At 37.9% G+C, this 24,440-nt stretch overlaps 1 protein-coding gene across 1 annotated transcript in view; it reads right to left on the bottom strand.

Moving 5' to 3' along the window:
• CEP83 (centrosomal protein 83kDa) overlaps nt 1-24,440 on the bottom strand; it is an 80,932-nt gene that overhangs the window by 47,572 nt on the left and 8,920 nt on the right. Inside the window, exons 3-5 of the mRNA XM_010839695.1 lie at nt 10,711-10,803; nt 7,898-8,029; nt 2,810-3,058 (exon numbers count right to left, since the gene is read on the bottom strand). Of these exons, the coding sequence (XP_010837997.1) occupies nt 2,810-3,058; nt 7,898-8,029; nt 10,711-10,803 (474 nt within the window). The remainder of the gene's footprint in view (nt 1-2,809; nt 3,059-7,897; nt 8,030-10,710; nt 10,804-24,440) is intronic.

Below are 24,440 nucleotides of genomic sequence, written 5' to 3'. Positions count from 1 at the left end.
TGTGGTACATATACACAATGGAGTATTACTCAGCCATTAAAAAGAATACATTTGAATCAGTTCTAATGAGGTGGATGAAACTGGAGCCTATTATACAGAGTGAAATAAGCCAGAAAGAAAAACACCAATACAGTATACTAACGCATATATATGGAATTTAAAAAGATGGTAACAATAACCCTGTGTACGAGATAGCAAAAGAGACACTGATGTTTAGAACAGTCTTATGGACTCTGTGGGAGAGGGAGAGGGTGGGGAGATTTGGGAGAATAGCATTGAAACACGTATAATATCATGTATGAAACGAGTCGCCAGTCCAGGTTCGATGCACGATACTGGATGCTTGGGGCTGGTGCACTGGGACGACCCAGAGGGAGGGTAGGGGAGGGAGGAGGGAGGAGGGTTCAGGATGGGGAACGCGGGTATACCTGTGGCGGATTCATTTCGATATTTGGCAAAACTAATACAATATTGTAAAGTTTAAAAATAAAATAAAATTTAAAAAAAAGTGAGAACTGAAAACCTAAAATCAATGGAGATTAAGGGGAAAAAAAAAAAAAACCCAAGAGATGAAAATTTTAAAATCCTCACTAATCTGGAGCTTAGTTCCTGACCTCATCACATAATAAAAATTCTTAATGAAGTTGTCAAGAAAATTCCTGGATGGTAATATTCATAGTACTCTTTAATTAGAAAGGGAAAAATAAATACTTTTAAAAAATATTTCTATTCAAAATAGCTAACATGAAAACATTTTGCAATTAAAGGATAAGCTTCAGTTCTATAACATCTCATTTCCTATATATCTTAAATATAAGGAGTACATTAAAAATAACTCAAAAACTGATTTTCCTCACATATAAAATGATACTCTCCAGGAACAATGAGAGCCAAAAAAAAACAAAAAACAAAAAACCCAACAGAGAAAGGCATGCTACTACCATTTACTTATTTTCATCTGACAAATAATAAAAACATAGGCTTTTTTGAAAACATCACAAATAAACTTCCCACCCTGTGTCATTATTCAACTTGTCCTAAAAATAATCACTAAACAACCTCAACACAAAGTTTCACACAGAGATCACATACCACACTCAAATCACAGTCATCCCACTTACTCTGTCACTGAGGAGATACGTTAAGGATGGAAGGATAGCAACATAAACACTTCATTCTGAACTGCCTCGTGTCTAAGGTCCAATGATACTGTCCAATGACAACTTTAGTTCAGGAATCCGCTAAATACTGCCAGGAGCTTCATCCGGGAAACAAAAAGGTGACTTCTACTCTTCAAAACATACTACTATACTTCTTTTACCAGCTGGCAGCCTGGAAAAAACTCGCTACTTCGGATTTGGATATCGGATTTTAAATAAAAACTACGTGCACACTAATTTCCCTCCAGTTCAAATCACTTCACAACTATTTTGAAACATTCTGAAAACAAAACATTTCAGATTGCTCAAAATAAATAAATTTTTAAAAACTATGAAACTAGTATATTGGCTTCATGTAAGACACTAAGCATTATCTAAATAAAATGATAAAGGGGTCCAGAATTTGCCACTGTGACATAAAAATTACTTTGAGCTGAAGTCTTCTGAGAATCAGAAGACACAGGAAAAACTTTTTCCTTGAACTCCTCTTATCTGTCTAAAAGCAGAGCCTCTAAAAAGAACTTAAGTGTTAGAATTCCCTTCCCCAAGGGTTTCATAACTAGGGAAGATCAATTTCTATCACAGGAGACACCACCACCAGGATAAGAAATCACCTACATAAACATCATCACAAAATTGTCACATCTCCCATTTGTTTTCCTAAGGGCCCATTTATCTTTCCTAAAAGTCATTTGTTTTCCTATAATTGTCCTTTCTCCCCATCTCTTTTCCTCATTAAATGGTGGTGCTGCTGCTGCTAAGTCGCGTCAGTTGCGTCCGACTCTGTGCGACCCCATAGACGGCAGCCCACCAGGCTCCTCCATCCATGGGATTTTCCAGGCAAGAGTACTGCAGTGGCTTGCCATTGCCTTCTCCATAAAATGGTGTATAAGCCCCAAATTACAATTGTCTCTGAGTCACATTTTTCTGTGAACTTCTGTTTATACACATGAATAAACATCTGTCTTTTCTCTTGCTAATCTGTCTGTTGTCAGTTTAACTCACAATCCTCAAACACTGAACCTAAGAGGATAAAGTAAAAGTTTTTCCTTTCCAACAATGGAAACCAAGAACGTCATAGGAGAATACCTAAGAGTACCAATGTAGCTCTGACAGCTCTTTTCTTTCCCTAATGAACTTAGGAATACTTCAGTAAAGGCTTTATATGCATTAGCAGCCAAGCTGAATTTTGTTACTCTGGCATGAAGCTGTCATAAGACATAAACGCAGTATTTCTGTTGAAACAGGATTTATGATTTTAAGATCTTAAATCACAGCGTAAGGGAATAACTAGAAAGAAATTGCTCTTTCTGGTTTGAGATGATTTTAGTCTTCAGAAACTCAATTTTTTAAAAAAATTTTTGAATATTCTACTCTGTGGCATTATAAGAGTTAAAACAGTTCAGCTAGGTGACATGACTCCCAAAGAATAAACAATCCCTTTGTAAATGTGGTAGCATAGCTATTGCTTCAATCAAGAGCTTTCTTCTTTACAGAAAGTATATCTACTCTTGGGATTCCACAAATGCGTCAGCATTAAAATGGTGAGCACATATTTATGCTCTAAAAATCAAAGGTCTGTCAACTGCACTTCAAATAGAAAAAGAAAAAGGATGCCATAGTCTACCGGGAAGCAATTAAAATCTTACCTCCAGGGATCTGACTGTAGCCTGCATCTCAGCCAACTGCCGCACCTGAATTCTTTGGACATTTTCTGCCTGAGCACTAGAATTCTCTTTTTCAGCTCTTAATTCTGCTATTTCAGCTTCTAAACTTTTTAATTTCTGATGCAAATGGGCTTTTGCTCGAACAAGTTGCTCCATTCGGTTGCTCTCTCTTGTGGGATCAACACTGTGCAATTGGTTAAGGAGTTCTTTATCTTCCTCCAATCTTGCAATCTAATAATAATTTGAAAGAAAACATACAACCTTAAATTATCAAATTTTCAGTCATAAACATGCTTTACAAGTCAGCAAATTAAAATTTGAAATTGCACAATATGAAACAAAAAAGTTCAGGTGGTGAATGAAAAAGGAAAGGAAAAAAAAAATCCTAAAATGTCACGTTCTTCATCCTGTACTTGGCATGACTGAAATGTGAGGGCAAGGATCCTGTCCTATTTTTCTCCCTCCATCTCCTCATGGTGTTTGGCACAGGGCTTCATCAGATGCTGGCTAAAGTTCAAAATTAAAAATAATACTACAGAATAATTTAAAATATGTCAAGTATTTTTAAAATTCATCAGAACATTATAGGGACTTATGCAAGATCAATATGCTCATTACTCCTAAGCTTTTCCTCATCTGACAGTAATTCTTTGGCTATATCTACACTAATAAAATCATCTAGTCCAAAGCAACTTAATTTATTTAAAAAAGCTGCTTGTCCATATTACTAACTACAAATGTGACTGATGAGAGTTTTAATGATAGCTGAGAGTTTATTAAAGCCCCAGTTGTAGTGATGGCCTAGTTCTTAATTCTCAGATGCAAGAAAGAACTGAAAATCACTACCCCAGGGTAATGACAAATCACCAGGGAACTTGTTGAACAGAAAGACCAATGGTTTTATTCATGCCAATCATTGCGACTGGATCCCAAGCACCTCAGCATCAGGAGATTTCAAGCTGCTTCTTAACCTCTAAGGCACTTCAGAGGTCTCTCATCTCCAGGAATGAGGGTCCAAGTAATCAGAGTAAAACTCATTCTTTCCCTTCGCTGATCTCTCCAACTCCCTATCCCCTACTAACAAAACTTTGTTGTTAACCATACCAGCTCCTCTTTTTATATATGGGGTTTCTTTAGATAATTTAACTCAAAAAAAAAAAAAAACTCAGTTGTTTAAAAAAGAGAGAGAGAAAGAAAGTTAAAAACGACAGCTATAAACACCACCAGGGGTTGTTTTAGCCAGGATGAGCTTAGAAGACTCACTTTAAGCCAAAAGGACTTAAAGTAATGCTCTGCAGCCTGGGCCAAAAAGGCCCAAGAGACAACTGATTGCTCACATCGCTATAAATGAATCTAAGAAGTGCGATCAAGAAGCAACAGTTAGAACCTAACATGGAACAATGGCTGCTGCTGCTGCTGCTAAATCCCTCAGTCATGTCCGACTCTGTGTGACCCCACAGACGGCAGCCCACCAGGCTCCCCCGTCCCTGGGATTCTCCAGGCAAGAACACTGGAGTGGGTTGCCATTTCCTTCTCCAATGCATGCATGCATGCTAAGTCACTTGAGTCATGTACAACTCTGTCCGACCCCATAGACAGCAGCCCACCAGGCTCCTCTGTCCACAGGATTCTCCAGGCAAGAATACTGGAATGGGTTGCCATTTCCTTCTCCGTGGAACAATGGACTGGTTCCAAATTGGGAAAGGAATATATCAAGGCTGTATATTGTCACCCTGCTTATATGCAGAGTACATCATGAGAAATGCCCAGCTGGATAAAGCTCAAGCTGGAATCAAGATAGCTGGGAGAAATATCAATAACCTCAGATATGCAGATGACACCACCCTTATGGAAGAAAGAGAAGAGGAACTAAAGAGGCTTTTGATGAGGGTGAACAAGGAGACTGAAAAAGCTGGTTTAAAAATCAACATTCGAAAAACGAAGATTGTGGCATCCAGTCCCCTCACTTTTGTCTATTATAATGTAGTTCAGAGTAATCTGAGAAGGGTGTAAGTTAGAGAATTTGGAATATTTTAAATAAAGGAAACACCTGGACCTAAAGCAGCGCTTCAGATAGAACTTTAGAACCCACCAGAACAAAAGTGTTCTGAGAGATTTCATGATGTCTACCAACGTGATTATGTACATGTCAGCGTAAGGACCCAAACAAGGAGGGCATGATCAGTTCTCCTGCTACCAGTGCTATAAGGAAAACAGCATGTGGTAACAGAGACCCAGAAAAGTTCTCCTTTTTGTCATAGAACTTTGGCTTCTCATGATCCCTACATAATCCAAGGTAGAGTACAGCCAGTTTGGGACACATGATGGAATAGCCTCAGAGAGCTGTCATTATGTATTCTATCAGTTTTTCATATGGTGCAATGTTCACTGCCCTCTCTCAAGATCTTAATACTTCTTCACTGGATTACTCTTTCACTCATTCAGCCTACATTACAATCACCTGAACCTAAAACTCTCTGTACTGCCCTTCATTACTATTTGCAGAATAATATAAAATCAGAGTCCTAATAAAATGAAAACACAGTAGTACCACTTCCAAATAAGAATGCATGCAACTTCAGAATTTCATTTGTATAAAACCCCAGACTTAATATGTGCTTACAGTCAAATGCACTAAGAAATTACGGCGTATCTTTTTTCATAAGATATCTTCTTCATGTAATTTTTAAAATTTAAAATATCACAAGGAAAATGTGAATTCCTAGCATGCTCCTCAGGAAAACACTAATAACAAAATTTTCCTCAAGTATTACCATATGAATCAAAACTTCTTTCATCTGTAGAAGTGAAAATGTACAACTATTGTGTGAGTCCTTAATTAATGCAAGAAAATCCAATTATTTTTAATACACCAAGATAATGTATTTTATACCAGTTAAAATTGTAAAATTGATAGATGGCAAGGGTAGGCCTTACTTTGAAGTTTTACTGCTGTTTTGCGATCCACATCATCTCACTAGTTTTTACTTTAATTGTATAGAGAAACTGGAGTGTAAAGATAAGTGATGGAATGAAAGCAGACACCAATTATCCACTAATTAATACTGCTCCTGCATAATCAACTGGGAAGTAGAAAGGAGAGAACTTCGGCCTTATTAGAAAGTTTTACTTTTCCAGATTTTACTAATCATGGCATACAGCTAGCCATTTATCTCCAGATTTCTAAGAACGTCATAAGACATTCCAATTAGAAAATTAATGATGCCACTGGCATCTTAAAATTTTTAATGATTATCATTTGGCCTTTCATGGATGAAAAATAGAATAGCCATCAGATTTCAGATGCACGTTTCATTCTTTAAAAAAAAAAAAAAAAGATAAAACTAAGAGAGCACAAATAATCATTACCAGATAAACATCAACCAACATTAGATTTTAAAAGCAAAGTATAAAATAAGGCACCATTATCTTTAATCTCAGCAGTTACTCTTCAACATACTAAATCTACATTTTAAATTTGAAATTTTTATCATTCCTTTTCCCAGAGGAAAAATTTTATATGTAGTTCCCTTAAATCTATCATTATTATAGATTCAAAATCTTATATAATAGAAATCAACTCATTTCTCTACAACATTACAGTGGTAGATGGCCCCTAATTAACATGGCAACCTCGAATCATTAGTAATTTCAAATTTAAAACTCTGGGCTGGGAGCTGGGGTACCAGAGTTCACTTAACTTGGCTAATGAGTTTCTGTGAAACTCTGGGCAAGTCCCTTATCTTGTGCTTCAGTGTTTCCATTTAAAATGGACAAAATAAGACACTCCTGCCCCATTTCACTGACCATAATAGAAGTGAGATCAAATGTTTAAAAAAAAAAAAAGGCCATAAATAATTTTTTAATGAAAAAGACTTATAATTATTTTTAGTTTTTTCAGTACCAAATTCTTAATGGACTCAAATGATCTGAGGTTCATTCAACTTCTTACATTTCAAATAATCATGGAGCAATTTACTCACTGATAAAAAGAAATCAGTTTGATCTAACTAGTAAATGTTAAAGGAAGGAGAGTATATTTTAGCTCTTTATTCCAATTAAAGACAATGCAATAAACATATGATGAAGATGTGTTTGTACACAGAACACTCCCCATAACTACAGACAGCATTTTTTTTTTTTTTATAAATTCAACTAGCATTAGATTTCTTATTTGAATCAAAGTGTGTTAGTTGCTCAGTTGTGTCCTGCTCTTTGTGACCCCACGGACTGTAGCCTGCCAGGCTCCTCTGTCCATGGAATTCTCCAGGCAAGACTACTGGTGTGGGTTGTCATTTCCTTCTCCAGGGGATCTTCCCTACGCAGGGTTTGAACCTGGGTCTCCTGCATTGCAGGCCAGTTCTTTCCCATCTGAGCCAGCAGGGAACATAGCAATAACATAGCATAACAGAAAACTGTTATTTATCTTTCCATCCTGAAAAATCACCTAAAAATAACATGAGGAATAAGAAACACAAATTTCATTTTTGGAAAATTTAGGAGACAAACCACAAAATGAGCACAGAGGCCGCCTAATTCAACAGACACAGAATACGGCTGTAGACTACAGGCATTGTTACGGTTGTAGATGTCAGGAAGAACACAGTGATGGTGAGGGGCACAATGTTCAGGGTGATGGGCACTCCCTAAGGTATAAACTCCTTAATTTTTATCAGTGGAAATAAGGCACACGGGCTGACAGCCAGAGCTCTCCTGAATTTGATTTGATTTTAATAAGTAGAGGGGGATCTAGCAGTATCTAGTATCTAACCAAGCAATCATACAGATAAACTGTATTTGCAAAGAGAAGTCTGTCTCTGTGGCTATGCATCTTCATTAACTGGGGCAAAAGGAAAGAGGGAAAGAAGAAAAATTAACATCAAAAAAGAACATTCACAAGAAAAATGCTGCTATAGAGCAGATGAAAATGACAAATATTAGCCATATAATTATTAGCCAATAAAACAATTATGCAATCAGCTCTAAGTTGGGATTCACAAAAAATATATAATCATAAAATTTTATTCATTAGTAGCATAATGACTAAACCAGTAATAATCAGTCACTCACCTCTGATTTGTGTTTTATTTTTTCTTCTTCTAAAATACGTGCAAATTCTTCTTTCTGGTGTTCAAATTCTGATTTGAGAAATGTATGTTCATAGCGAAGCTTATTATATTCAGCTCTATACTTTTCCACTTCCTAAATTTAAAAAGATTGTAATTTATCACAAATTTAAAAATGAAATTTATAGTTACTTCAAAAATCACTTTTGCAAAAAATTTAAACTGTTTTATACTGAAAGCCATTCTAAAAGTAAAAAATAAGCTTAACAGAAGTATAAACAAAATTTGGAAAAGTCCTCATGACAAGAATGCTACAAACAGAATTAGCACACTCCTGAAAAGGTATTAATAAAGCAAATTATCATTAATCTCATTTCCTCATTGATTCTAATAGAAATGTGTAGCATGTCAGAAGTTTTGACTTCTTGGCTTAATAAAATAATATTTAAGAATGTAGCACACCTTTCAAAATAGATTTTAAAAATTAATTCTATGAGAGAGTAGCACTGAAATATTTACACTACCATGTGCAAAATAGCTACCTAGTGCGAAGCTGCTATACACCACAGGGAGCTCAGCTCAGTGCTCTGTGATAACCTAAAGAGGTGGAATGGGGGGTGGGGGTGGAAGGGAGGCTCAAAAAGGAGGGTATATACATACAGTTGATTCACACTGCAGTACAGTCAATATTGTTAAGCAATTACATTCAAATTTTAAAAAATAATAATAATAACTAATTCTATAACATAAAATACCATCTTAAAAGTCAGAAAGGATGAATTCTAAGTATACAAATGGTTATCTGAATGCTTAGCATAATAACCTAAGGTTCAATCAAACATTATAATGAAAGTCCAAGTCAACACACCAGTCTGAAGGATAACTTCAACCCTCCTGACTAACCAACAACACATGCAATACCTATGATCCAATTCTGCTCCCTAACACTAAGAAGTTGATAGCATTCTGAATCTCAATAAAAACTTAGGCAAAAGAGCAAGAAGAAGGAGACACTATTTCAACATGTATCAAGAAATTAATAAGGAATTAATAAGGAAAGCATGCCTCCTAAAATACTCAGCTCACTGTAAATCTTCAGTTGAAAGATTTCTAAGCCAGTTTATTGACCAAGAAAATGGGTTTCATGATTTTATTATGAACATATTTTGGTTAAAAAAAAAAATCCTTTCACTTAACTTGATCATCTAACTCAGGTTTAAGTGATTTTGTTATATCCCAAAATTAAATCTACTCAGTTCAGTTCAGTCTCTCAGTTGTATCCGACTCTTTGCAACCCCATGGACTGCAGCACGAAAGGCGTCCCTGTCCATCACCAACTCCCAGAGTTTACTCAAACTCATGTCCATTGAGTCAGTGATGCCATCCAACCACCTCATCCTCTGTCGGCACCTTCTCCTCCTGCCTTCAATCTTTCCCAGCATTAGGGTCTTTTCATATGAGTCAGTTCTTTGTATCAGGTGTCCAAAGTATAGGGAGTTTCAGTTTCAACATCAGTCCCTCCAATGAATATTCAGGACTGATTTCCTTTAGGATGGACTGGTTGGATCTCCTTGCAGTCCAAGAGACTCTCAAGAGTCTTCTCCAACACCACAGTTCAAAAGCATCAGTTCTTTGGCACTCTTTCTTTATAGTCCAACTATCATATCCATACGTAACTATTGGAAAAACCATAGCCTCAACTAGATGGACCTCTGTTGGCAAAGTAATGTCTCTGCTTTTTAATATGCTGTCTAGGTTGGTCATAACTTTTCTTCCAAGGAGTAAGCGTCTTTTAATCTCATGGCTGCAGTCACCATCTGCAGTGATTTTGGAGCCCCCAAAATAGTTTACTACCACTAAACTGTAATGCTTTGGTTACCAACAAGGATGATATCCAAAAAAAGACTTTATCAAGCCAGAAAATCATTAGGAAAAGAGGATTCCACAACTATTTTGTTCAATGGCAACAGCACTAGACTATAACTTTCCAAAAGGGTCCATTGTGAAGGGGACAATATTCATTTGCATGTAAAAGGTTCAGTATATTTATTAAATAATGCAATATATAAAATGTCGAGCATAGTACCTAATATAGTCAGTATTTTTCATCTTTTCCTGTTCCTTTACCAAACAATTAGTCAAATTATACTAACATTGCATATGAGGAGACATCTCAATTTGAAGAAAAACTAATAAATTTTCACTTTTCTGAGGTTGCTTGAATTTCATTCTTTCATTCAACAAATATTAATTGAGCACCTGCTGTATGCTAAGAGTTTCAAGAATTCGGACTATAACAGTCAACCAAAACAAATAAAGGTTCCTCTTCTCATGCAACTTACATTCTAGCAGTTGTAAAGAGAAAAAATTTAAAACAAATAAACATATAGCATATTTAGAAGATTATAAATATTAGAGAAAAATTAAAAGTAGAGCAGGGTAAATGGGCATCCAAAAATCTAAAGAGTGATAGGAAAGGCAGGCTGCAATATTAAACGGAGGCAGTAGGTCAAAGTAGGCCTCACTGGGAAGATGATATTTCAACTGCCTTGAAGATGAGAAAGTTAACCAAGAGACATACGGCAGGAGTAACAGCTACGGCAAAGTCTCGAACTGCACCACTTCTAGAGTAACAAAGAAACACCAACAAGGTTAATGTGGAGGGAGGAACAGGATCTTATCCTGTGCAGTCTTGAAGGGCACTATAAGGACTGTGAGTAAGAATGGAAGCCACTGCAGGGCTTTTGAGTAGGAAAATGATGCTTTTCTCATCAAGCCTTTCACAGTCTAATGAAAATATAAATACAAATTACTTACTTCATCTAGATTCTTAAAACGTTCTCTCATTGGAGTTTCCAGCTCTTGTTGTATTTGGGCTCGTAACAATTCCAACTTTTGTGGAGTTAATACCTAATACATAGAGAAATAAAAACAATTCTAAATACAAAATCACAAATATTAAATTCGGGAATTAGACAAATTTTGAAGCCTCTCTCCTAATCCTAACAGTGAAATTCAACTAACAGAAATGCTGCAATATACTTAACTTCACAGTAATCATTATATAAGCAGAACCATCACTTGAAACAACAAAACTCAATTTCAAGCTCTCAGAGATTAACAGACTAACACACAGAGTCAAACTTCATAAAGATTACACAAATTTACCAGGAAGTATGTCTCTCCCCATAATTAGTTCAAAATCTCAAGTGAAAAATAATTTACACATATAAATACCTCAAAACAGGCAATACAGGTTTACCAGACAAGTAAAGATGAACAAAAAAGATATTTAGTATAGAAAAAATGGCACATCAAAGGAATGGGAAAACTAAACCTTAGGTAGAACACAAAACCAAAGAATGGATAAAATATTAACAAAATCCCATTAAATGAGGTAAAGACAATCACTGATTATTATTGCTACTATTTGGAAAAACTATGTTGGCAGCTAAGATTATCATGTTGGATACAGTGGCCAAATCTTTTTCAAGAGCAAGCAAAATAAATTATAATAATCTGGTATACCACAGGACATCCTGCAGACTTATTTTCAATCAGATAAAGCTGACATTTACTGTTTCAGCAAAATTAATTTAGGCTCCTCCCTTTTATACTCTTACAGAACTCATATTTCAGTAAGTAAGTATATATGCAAACTTCTTAAAAGAGCACGGTCTTTAGTCACCATGTGCTCCTGAAAACTCACTACTGCCCAGTGCACAGGAAACAATTATTTCTTGAATGGATTAATGAATATCGGTTGTGAAAAAAAACAAAACCTAGTTTGTATTTACATTAATCTCTGAAAACTAAGACTAATGTTCACTGATTTATTCATCAATACTCCAAATATTTCAAAAACTTTACTGAATGAATCCCTACTACATATAAAGCATCATATAACACACTATAATCCACATAACATACTGTTTTAAAATTCCTTAACAAGCATTAATTTTAATTGCCACAACAATCCAGGATATATTGAGTAGCTACATTATCATATACCTTTTTATCAAAACACAGAGTCAAACTTCATAAAGATTACAAAAACTCCAGAAAGTATATCTCTCCCCACAAAAAGCTCAAATCTCAAGGGAAAAATAATTTATACATACAAATACCTAAAAATAGGCAATATAGTTTTAATGGACATGTAAAGACAAATGAAAAACATATTTAGTATAGAAAGAATAGCATATCAAAGGAATGGGAAAACTAAAACTTAGGCAGAACACAAAATCAAAGAATGGATAAAATATTAGATTCCCTGGGGAGAAAAATGATCCTCAAAGGTGGCCTAAAGGCATTTTAGGTAGAACCACACTAAGCACTACAGGAAATTCAGAATCCTGGGACCCTGCGTCAATACTGGTAGTAATCTCCAGACTCTGTAAGAACCAAGACCATGCGGAAACGTTCTGTTAAACACCGCCCAGGTGAGGTGCATCCCGGCTGGAAACAAAAGGGAAAGGGTAGCCACAGAGTAGAAGATTCCTGAATACCAAGTTCATACTCTTATAACTTAGTATTTATTTAAAATTTTTTCTTTTTACTTAAAATGAATAAACATAATTACATAAATAAAAGAATTCAAACAAAATAGGAAAAATCTGTATTTTTCTCACTTCAGTCATCTAGCTTCCCTCTTAGAAAGCAACCAGTGTCAGTAACTTCCGTAGGCTTCTTCAGGCAGTCTATAAATGCATAAGCACATGTACTACTTTGCACCTTCTTTATTCATTGAAGGTTTTTGAGCTTAAGATTGGCATCACCATATGTACGTTTTAGGAAGAAGCAACATGGATCAAAAGTGCTGGTAGGAGAAAACTGGTGGCTATAGGAAGGAGAAGCAGTGAATGGGGCTAGAGAAACCAAGGAGAAAGTTCCTGTTACAATATGGTTTATGATGTCAAAAGACTAATTGAGTCCAAAGTGCAAGGGAATTGTTTCAGTTAGTTCAGTCACTCAGTCATGTCAGACTCTATGTGACCCAATGGACTGCAGCATGCCAGGCCTCCCTGTTCATCATCAAATCCAGGAGTTTGCTCAAACTCATCCACTGAATCGGTGATGCCATCCAATTAACTTATCCTCTGTTGTCCCCTTCTCCTCCTGCCTTCAACTTTTCCCAGCATCAAGGACTTTTCCAATGAGTCAGTTCTTTGCATCAGGTGGCCAAAGTATTGGAGTTTCAGCTTCAGCATAAGTCTTTCCAATGAATATTCACGACTGATTTCCTTTAGGATGGACTGGTTGGACCTCCTTGAAATCCAAGTGACTCTCAAGAGTGTTCTCCAACACCAGAGTTCAAAAGCATCAATTCTTTGGCGCTCAGCTTTCTTTATAGTCCAACTCTCATACCCATACATGACTACTGGAAAAACCACAGTTTTGACTAGATGGACCTTTGTTGTCAAAGTGATGTCTCTGCTTTATAATATGCTGCTCAGGTTGGTCATAACTTTTCTTCCAAGGAGCAAGCACCTTTTTAAATTTCATGGCTGCAGTCACCATCTGCAGTGATTGTGGAGCCCCAGAAAATAAAGTTTCTCACTGTGTCTGCGTCTACTTGCCATGAAGTGATGGAACCAGATGCCACGATCTTCGTTTTCTGAATTTTGAGTTTTAAGGCAACTCTTTCACTCTCCTCTTTCACTTTCATCAAGAGGCTCTTTAGTTCTTCTTTGCTTTCTGCCATAAGGGTAGTGTCATTTGCATATCTGAGATAACTGATATTTCTCCCAGAAATCTTGATTCCAGCTTGTGCTTCATCCAGTCCAGTGTTTCTCATGATGTACTCTGCATATAAGTTAAATAAGCAGGGCCACAATATACAGCCTTGACTCCTTTCACGATTTGGAACCAGTCTGTTATTCCATGTCCACTTCTAACTGTTGCTTCTTGACCTGCATACAGATTTCACAAGAGGCAGGTCAGGTGGTCTGGTATTCCCAACTCTTGAAGAATTTTCCACAGTTTATTGTGATCCACACAGTCAAAGGCTTTGGCATAGTCAATAAAGCAGAAGTAGATGTTTTTCTGGAACTCTCTTGCTCTCAATGATCCAACGGATGCTGGCAATCTGATCTCTGGTTCCTCTGCCTTTTCTAAATCCAGCTTGAACATCTGAAAGTTCACCGTTCACATACTGTTGAAGCCTGGCTTGGAGAATTTTAAGCATTACTTAACTAGTGTGTGAGATGAGTGCAGCTGTGCAGTAGTTCGAGCATTCTTTGGCATTGCCTTTCTTTGGGATTGGAATGAAAACTGATCTTTTCCAGTCCTGTGGCCACTCCTGAGTTTTCCAAATTTGCTGCCATATTGAGTGCAGCACTTTCACAGTATCATCTTTTAGCATTTCAAATAGCTCAACTGAAATTCCATCACCTCCACTAGCTTTGTTCACAGTGATGCTTCCTAAGGCCCGCTTCACTTCACATTCCAGGATGTCTGGCTCTAGGTGAGTGATCACACCATCGTGGTGATCTGGCTCATGAAGGTCTTTTTTGTACAGTTCTTCTGTGTATTCTTGCCACCTCTTCTTAATATCTTTTGCTTCTGTTAGATCCATAGCACTTCTGCCCTTTATTGTGGCCATCTTTGCCTAAAATGTTCCCTTGGTATCTCTAATTGTCTTGAGAGATCTCTAATCTTTCCCATTCTATTGTTTTTCTTCTATTTCTTTGCATTGGTCACTGAGGAAGGCTTTCTTCTCTCTCCTTGCTATTCCTTGGGACTCTGCATTCAAATGGATATATCTTTCCTTTTCTCCTTTGCCTTTCGCTTCTTTTCTTTTCACAGCTATTTGTAAGGCCTCCTCAGACAACCATTTTGTCTTTTTGCATTTCTTTTTCTTGGGAATGGTCTTGATCCCTGTCTCCTGTACAGTGTCACGAACCTCCGTCCATAATTCTCAGGCCCTCTGTCTATCAGATCTAATGCCTTGAATCTATTTGTCACTTCCACTGTATAATAGTAAGGGATCTGATTTAGGTCATACCCAAATGGTCTTTCCCTATGTTCTTCAATTTAAGTCTGAATTTAGCAATAGGGAGTTCCTGATCTGAGCCACAGTCAGCTCCCGGTCTTGTTTTTGCTGACTGTATAGAGCTTCTCCATTTCGGCTGCGAAGAATATAATCAATCTGATTTCGGTATTGACCATCTGGTGATGTCCATGTGTAGAGTCTTCTCTTGTGTTGTTGGAAATTAGCCTTTGCCCTGCTTCATTCTGTACCCCAAGGCCAAATTTGCCTGTTACTCCAGGTATCTCTTGACTTCCTACTTTTACATTCCAGTCCCCTATAATGAAAAGGACATCTTTTTGGGGGTATTAGTTGTAGAATGTCTTGTAGGTCTTCACAGAACCATTCAACTTCAGCTTCTTCAGCATTACTGATCTGGGGCACAGATTTGGATTACTGTGATACTGAATGGTTTGCCTTGGAAACGAACAGAGATCATTCTGTCATTTTTGAGGCTGCATCCAAGTACTGCATTTTGGACTCTTTTGTTGACTATGATGACTACTCCATTTCTTCTAAGGGATTCTTGCCCACAGTCATAGATATAATGGTCATCTGAGTTAAATCCACCCATTCCAGTCCATTTTAGTTCACTGAGTCCTAAAATGTCGACCTTTACTCTTGCCATCTCCTGTTTGACCACTTCCAATTTGCCTTGATTCATGGACCTAACATTCCAGGTTCCTATGCAATATTGCCCTTTACAGGAGTGGAGCTTGCTTCCATCACCACTCACATCCACAACTGGGTGTTGTTTTTGCCTTGACTCTATCTCTTCATTCTTTCTGGAGTTATTTCTCCACTGATCTCCAGTAGCATATTGGAGACCTATTGACCTGGGGGTTCATCTTTCAGTGTCCTATCTTCTTGCCTTTTCAAACTGTTCATGGGGTTCTTAAGGCAAGAATACTGAAGTGGTTTGCCATTCCCTTCTTCAGTGGACCACATTTTGTCAGAACTCCCCACCATGTCCTGTCCGTCTTGGATGGGAGGCCCTAAACAGCATGGCTCAGAGTTTCATTGAGTTAGACAAGGCTGTGGTCCATGTGATCAGATTGGTTAGTTTTCTGTGGTTGTGGTTTTCAGTCTGTCTGCCCTCTGATGGAGAAGGATAAGAGGCTTATGGAAGCTTCCTGATGGGAGAGACTGACTGAGGGGGAAACTGGGTCTTATTCTGATAGGCAGGGCCATGCTCAGTATATCTTTAATCCAATTTTCTATTGATGGGTGGAACTGTGTTCTCTCCCTGTTATTTATCTGGGGCCAAACTATGGTGGAGGTAATGAAGATAATGGCGACCTCCTTCAAAAGGTCCCATGCATGCACTGCTACACTCAGTGCCCCCAACCCTGTAGCAGGCTGCTGCCAACCCACGCCTCTGCCAGAGACTCCTGGACACTCACAGGTAAGTCTGGGTCAGTCTCTTGTGGGGTCACTGCTCCTTTCTCCTGGGTCCTGGTGCACACAAGGTTCTGTTTGTGCCCTCCAAGAGTTTCGCAATCCTGTGTAAGTTCTGGAGGCTCTATGGTGGGGTTAATGGCGACCTCCTTCAAGGGCGCTTACGCCATACCAAGGTCTGCTGCACCCAGAGACCCTGCCCCTGCAGCAGTCCACTGCTGACCTGGACCTCTGCAGGAGACACTCAAACACAGTTCTGTCTCAGTCTCTGTGGAGTCTCTGGGTCCTGGGGTCTGTTTGAGCCCTCTGAACATCTCTGGCAGGTATGAGGTTTGTTTCTAAATGCAATTTCGCCCCTCCTAACATCTTGCTGTCGGAGAAGGCAACGGCAACCCACTCCAGTACTCTTGCCTGGAAAATCCCATGGATGGAGAAGTCTGATAGGCTGCAGTTCATGGGGTCGCGAAGAGTTGGGCACGACTGAGCGACTTCACTTTCGCTTTACACTTTCATGCATTGGAGAAGGAAATGGCAACCCACTCCAGTATTCTTGCCTGGAGAATCCCAGGGACAGAGGAGCCTAGTGGGCTGCCGTCTATAGGGTTGCACAGAGTTGGACACAACTGAAGCGACTTAGCAGCAGAAGCAGCAGCAACATCTTGCTGTACGGCTGGGCAAAAAGGTCATTCAGGTTTTTCTGTACGCTGTAACAGAAAAACTCAAATGAACTTTTTGGCCAGCCCCATAATTTAAAAAGAATATGTAAATTTTATTTGGATCCTTTTTCAAACAAACCAACGTTAAAAACAACAAGAAAGCAAAACTGTGAGAATATTAGGAATATCTTAAAGAAAACATAACATTAAAAGGTTCTAAGAAATAAGTACTTTTAGGTATGGAAACAGTATTGTGGCTACTCCTCTGAGGAACTGCTCAGGTATATAATAGAGATAATGTACTAACATATCTAGGGTTGAGATGATATGATTAGGTTCAAAATAATTCAGGGGGTTTGAGAGAGAGAGGAAAAATGTTAGAAGATAAGACAACACTGGCTCCGAGAGGGTAATTACAGATGCTTACATCTGTTATTGGTGATGGGTACATGGGGATGCATCATCCCACTCTCTATATTTTTGTAGTTGCTTCAGATTTCTATAATTAAAAGTTAATTAAAACGAAAGTCCTTTCACTTCCAGCAGATGGAATAGAGACCAACTTTACTCCCTTGTCTGAAACAAATAAAAGACTGAACAAAAATCAAACAATGGTTTTCAAGATGCTGGACATGACGAAGCAACAAATATTCCTAAGAGAGAAAACACAGAAGCTGAGCTTTGCTAAAAGCTTCCAGGCTGTGACAAAGGAAGGTCTGAGGGACCCCAACTTAAGGAGACAGAACCAAGACTCCAGGCGGACTAGTGTAGCTAGAGTCAAAGACTGAGTAACAGAGAAGAGGGTAGCAGGGAAAGAAAATGATGGAGCTCTGCAAAATGACCCTCTCGACTCATTCAGTATTGATCAGGACATGCACGTAAGGAAAATACCTAAGGTCAGGAAGAAATTCACCTGAAAGGATTAGAAGAATGAGTACTCAGAGCTCATGTAGAGTTCCCTTTCCCAGAAGCCACACTTAAAACTTCATTTCACAGAGATATGAGTAGAGTACTCAGAAGAGTCTCAGCAGTGAGAAGTAATTAGCACTAAACACTAAACTTCTCTCACCTAACAAATCTTAAGGGCAAGACCCAGAATGACAAAACTGTTTCCAAAGAACTGTGTCCCAAAACAAAGATCAAGAATATTTACCAGAATACAAAAATATCCAGCATTCAACAAAATAAAATTCATAATGTCTAGCAACCAATAAATATTTACCAGGCAAAAAGACCTAAGAATAAATTTTACCAAGGAGGTGAAAAACCTGTACACTGAAAACCGTAAGGCACGGATGAGAAAAACTGAAGATACTAAAAAACGGAAAGATATTTCATGCTCATGGACTGAAATAATAGTTAAAATATGCATACTACCCAATCTACAGATTCAGTGATTACCCAATCTACAGATTCAGTGCAACCCTTACAAAATTCTAATGGCAGATTTCACAGAACTACATTAATTGTTAAGTTTGTATGGAACCATGAAAGACTCTAAATAGCCAAAACAACCTTGAGAAATAAGAACAAAGCCAGAGGTATCATATTCTCTGGTTTCAAACTATACTACAAAGCTACAATAATTAAAACAGTATGGTACTTGCACAAAAACAGATATGTGAGTCAACGGAACAGAACACAGAGAGCTCAGAAATAAACTCATGTATATATGGATAATTAACTTATAACAAAGGAAGAAAGAAACACAATGGAGAAAGGATAGTCTCTTTAATAAACCATACTGGGAAAACTAGACTGCCACATGCAACAGAATAAAACCAGACCACTATCTTATACCATACACAAATTAACTCAAAATAGTTTAAAGATGTGAATTCAAGACTGGAAACAACATACAAGTGGCCAACAGGTACATATAAGATACTTAACATCACTAATTATCAGGAAAATGCAAGCAAAAACCACAATGAGATATCATCTCATACCTGTAAGTAATGGTGATTATCAAAAGAACAACAAATAATGAGTGTCGGTGAGTATGTGGAGCACAGACTCTGTTAAACTATTAGTGAGAATGTAAACTCGTGCAGCAATTATGGAAAACAGCAGAGAGGTTTCTTTAAAAAATTAAAAACAATTCCACTTCTGGGTATTTAAAGAAAAAGCACTAATTCAAAAAGGCATATGAACTTTTATGTTCATTGCAACATTATTTACAATAGCCAAAATATGCAAACAACCTAAGTGTCTACTGATAGATATAAGGATAAAAAGAACATGAGATACACACACACACACACACACACACACAGAATACTTCTCAGCCATAAAGAATGAAATCCTGCCATTTATAACATGGTTGGACCTTGAGGGTATGATGCTAAGTGAAGTAAGTTAGACAAAGTGAGACAAACACCATATGATTTGATTCATATGTGGAATCGAAACACAAACACATGCACATACCAATGGATAAACAAAACAAAAAACTAACAGAGTCAAAGAACAGATTACTAGTTACCAGAAAAGAAGGGTGTTGGGAGATGGGTGACTTGGATGAAGGGCATCAACTGTATGGTGATGAATGGTAACTAGACTTGTTGGGGGGTAATAACTTTGTAGTACAAACAGATGTTGAACCATAATGCTGTATATGTGGAACTTAAATACAAAAAAAAAATATTTTTTAATTTATCAGACATGTAAAGAAGCCTGAAAAAAAATACTAGGTTGGTGCAATAGTAATTGTGGTTTGGACCCCAAATTTTAAATCAGTATAACAAGGCACAAACACATCTTTATTAATCAAAATAGGAACCATTACAATCAACATACTTTTGCCAACAAGAAATACATTTATTCCTGCAGCAAAAAAAAAAAAAATCAGTGCTTCAGGATTCGATGAACTTTTGGAAAGCATTTTCTGTGTCCTGCTGGTTGTGGAAGCATTTTCCCTGCAAAAATTTGTCAAGATGCTCAAAGAAGTGGTAGTCAGTTGGCAAGAGGTCAGGTGAATGTAGTATAGATGAGGCAAGATTTAGTAGCCCAGGTTGTTCAACTTTTAAAGTACTGGTTGTACAACATGTGATTGGGCACTGTCACAGAGAAGAGCTGGGCCCTTTCTGTTGACCAATGCTGGCTGCAGGCACCGCAGTTTTTGGTGCATCTCAACAACTTGCTCAGCATACTTCTCAGATGTAATGGTTTTGCTGTAGTGAATCAGACCAGCAGCAGACCACTAAATAGTGACCATGACCCTTTTATTGGTGCAAGTTTGGCTTTGGAAAGGACTTTAGAGCTTCTTCTCAGTCCAACTGCTGAGCTGGTTGTCACCAACTGTTGTATACAATCCAGTTTTCATTGCACGTCACAATCTGATCAAGAAATAGTTCATTGCTGTGTAGAACAAGAGAAGATGACACTTCAAGACAATTTTTTTGATTTGCGGTCAGCTCATGAGGCATCCACTTACCAAGCTTTTTCACCTTTCCAATCTGCTTCAAATGCCAAACGACCAAAGAATGGTCGACGCTAAGTTCTCGGGCAACTTCTCATGTAGTTGTAAGAGGATCAGCTTGGATGATTCTCTCATCTGGCTGTTGGTCAACTTCCAATGGCCAACCACTACTCTCCTTATTTACAAGAGGCTAATTATCTTTGCAAAACTTCTTGAATCACTGCTTCACTGCAAGTCCATTAGCAGTTCCTGGGCCAAATGTGTTGTTGATGTTGTGAGCTGTCTCCGCTGCTTATGACCCATTTTGAACTTGAATAAGAAAATGACTGGAATTTGTTTTTGTCTAACATTATTTCCATAGTCTAAAATACATATAAACAGCAAGCAATAATTCATTAAAATAAACATTAAGCAAGAAATGCACAATAATGTATAACATAACCACATTTAAGAATGTACTCCAATATCAAACAGCAAATGCAACAATGCAAAACCACGATTACTTTTGCACCAATCTAATAATACCTACAATAGGAAAAGAAAGCCAATCAAAAACAACCCAGAGTGATAGAGATCTTAACATTAGCAAAGACATTAAAATAATTATAACTGAATTCCACATAAAGTTACAATAAAGAATAAACATGTCAAGGAAAACATGAAAAAGATGAAAATTGGACTTCAGGATAAAAACTACAATTTCTGGGATGCAAAATGCACTATGAAATTACTAGCAGATTAGACACTGCAGGAAAAAAGATCAGAGAACTTGAAAGACATGAAAACAGAAACTATCCAAAATGAAACAGAGAGACAAGAAAGATGAAAGATAAAGACATCAGTAATTATGGGAGAACTTTAAGAGGCCTAAAAGCAGTTCACAAAGGAAATCAAATACGAGGCAGAAAAAAATATTTCAAAAAGCAGTATCCAAAATTTTTCTAAATTTGATGAAAACTATAAACTCACAGACCCAAGAAGCTCAATAAACCTCGGTACCAGAAACATGAAGAAATGTCCAATGGGAAGTCAACCAAATTACTGAAAAGCAGCAAAAAAGAAAAACGTTTAAGAGCTGACAAGAAAAAAAGATGTATTAGATAAACAGAACAAAGATAAAAATGACAACAAATGTCTTAGGTGACACTTAAGTGAAAAGACAGAAGAGCAACATGTTAAAGTATTAAGGGAAAAAACTGTCAACCCAGAATTCAAAACTCAATAGAAGTATCTTTAAACATCATTTCTTTTATATATATAAAAGTTGAGGACTTCCCTGGTGGTGCAATGCATACGAATCTGCTTGCCAAGGCAAGGGACACGGGTTCAAGTCCTGTTCCAGGAAGATTCCACATGCCTTGAAGCAACTAAGCCCATGCATTACAAATACTGAGCCTGAGGTCTAGAGCCACAGGCCACAACTACTGAGCCCTACGTGCCCGGAGCCTGTGCTCCACAACAAGAGAAGCCACAAAAATGAGAAGCCACCACAATGAGAAGTCCAAGCACTGCGACCAAAAGTCAGCCCTGCTCTCTGCAAACAGACAAAGCCTGCACCAAGCAATGAAAAGTCACTGCAGTCAAATAAATAAATAATAAAACCTGAAAAAATTCTCACCAGTATTTCTGCATTATATGAAATTTTTAAGTCCTTAAGATGTCAAAAACAACACCCAGTTGTGCATGTGACTGGTAATGGAAATAAAGTCCAATGCTGTAAAGGGCAATACTGCATAGGAACCTGGAATGTTAGGTCCATGAATCAAGGCAAATTGGAAGTGGTCAAACAGGAGATGGCAAGAGTGAACATCGACATTTTAGGACTCAGTGAACTAAGATGGACTGGAATGGGTGAATTTAACTCAGACGACCATTGTATCTACTACTGTGGGCAAGAATCCCTTAGACGATTTAAATGGAGTAGTCATCACAGTCAACAAAAGAGTCCAAAATGCAGTTCTTGGATGCAATCTCAAAAACAACAGAATGATCTCTGTTCATTTCCAAGGCAAACCATTCAATATCACAGTAATCCAGGTTTATGCCCCGACCAGTAATGCTGAAGAAGCTGAAGTTAAACCATTCTATGAAGACATTCCAGACATTCTACAACTAATACCCAAAAGAAGATATCCTTTTCACTATAGGGGACTAGAATGCAAAAGTAGGAAGTCAGGAGATACCTGGAGAAACAGGCAAATTTGGCTTGGGGTACAGAATGAAGCAGGGCAAAGGCTAATACGGTTTTGCCAAGAGAATGCACTGGTCATAGCAAACACCTTTTTCCAACAACACAAGAGAAGACTCGACACATGGACATCACCAGATGGTCAATACTGAAATCAGATTGATTATATTCTTCATAGCCGAAGTGAAGAAGCTCTATTCAGTCAGCAAAAACAAGATGAGGAGCTGACTGTGGCTCAGATCATGAACTCCCTATTGCCAAATTCAGACTTAAATTGAAGAACATAGGGAAAACCACTAGACCATTCGGGTATGACCTAAATTAAATCCCTTACGATTATACAGTAGAAGTGACAAATAGATTCAAAGGATTAGATCCGATAGACAGAGGGCCTGAGAACTATGGACGGAGGTTCGTGACACTGTACAGGAGACAGGGATCAAGACCATTCCCAAGAAAAAGAAATGCAAAAAGGCAAAATGGTTGTCTGAGGAGGCCTTACAAATAGCTGTGAAAAGAAAAGAAGCGAAAGGCAAAGGAGAAAAGGAAAGATATATCCATTTGAATGCAGAGTCCCAAGGAATAGCAAGGAGAGAGAAGAAAGCCTTCCTCAGTGACCAATGCAAAGAAATAGAGAAAAACAATAGAATGGGAAGACTAGACATCTCTTCAAGACAATTAGAGATACCAAGGGAACATTTCATGCAAAGATGGGCTCAATAAAGGACAGTAATGGTATGGACCTAACAGAAGCAAAAGGTATTAAGAAAAAGTGGCAAGAATACACGGAAGAACCGTACAAAAAAGACCTTCATGAGCCAGATCACCACGATGGTGTGATCACTCACCTAGAGCCAGACATCCTGGAATGTGAAGTGAAGCGGGCCTTAGGAAGCATCACTGTGAACAAAGCTAGTGGAGGTGATGGAATTTCAGTTGAGCTATTTGAAATGCTAAAAGATGATGCTGTGAAAGTGCTGCACTCAATATGGCAGCAAATTTGGAAAACTCAGGAGTGGCCACAGGACTGGAAAAGATCAGTTTTCATTCCAATCCCAAAGAAAGGCAATGCCAAAGAATGCTCGAACTACTGCACAGCTGCACTCATCTCACACACTAGTTAAGTAATGCTCAAAATTCTCCAAGCCAGGCTTCAACAGTATGTGAACGGTGAACTTTCAGATGTTCAAGCTGGATTTAGAAAAGGCAGAGGAACCAGAGATCAAATTGCCAGCATCTGCTGGATCATCAAAAAAGCAGGAGAGCTCCAGAAAAGCACATACTTCTGCTTTTATGCCAAAGCCTTTGACTGTGTGGATCACGACAAACTGAAAAATTCTTCAAGAGATGGGAATACCAGACCACCTGATCTGTCTCCTGAGAAACTTGTATGTAGTTCAAGAAGCAACAGTTAAAACAAGACACGGAACAACAGACTGTTTCCAAATAGGGAAAGGATTACATCAAGACTGTGTATTGTTGCCCTTATTTAACTTATATGCGGAGTACATCTTACAAAATGCTGGGCTGGATGAAGCACAAACTGGAATCAAGATTGCTGGGAAAAATATCAATTAGCTCAGATATGTAGATGACACCACCCTTACAGCAGAAAGCGAAGTGGAACTAAAGATCCTCTTGATAAAAGTCAGAGGAGAGTGAAAAAGCTGGCTTATAACTCAATGTTCAACAAACTAAGATCATGGCATCTGGTTCTATCACTTCATGGAGAAAAGATGGGGGGAAAATGGAAACCTTGAGAGAGACTTTATTTTCCTGGGCTCCACAATCACTGCAGATGGTCACTGCAGCCATGAAATTAGAAGACGCTTGCTTCTTGGAAGAAAAGTTATG

This window comes from Bison bison, unplaced genomic scaffold, assembly GCF_000754665.1.
Source record: "Bison bison bison isolate TAMUID 2011002044 unplaced genomic scaffold, Bison_UMD1.0 scf7180017864133, whole genome shotgun sequence".
NCBI lineage: Eukaryota > Metazoa > Chordata > Mammalia > Artiodactyla > Bovidae > Bison > Bison bison.
This window is presented reverse-complemented; position numbering and strand designations above follow the sequence as displayed.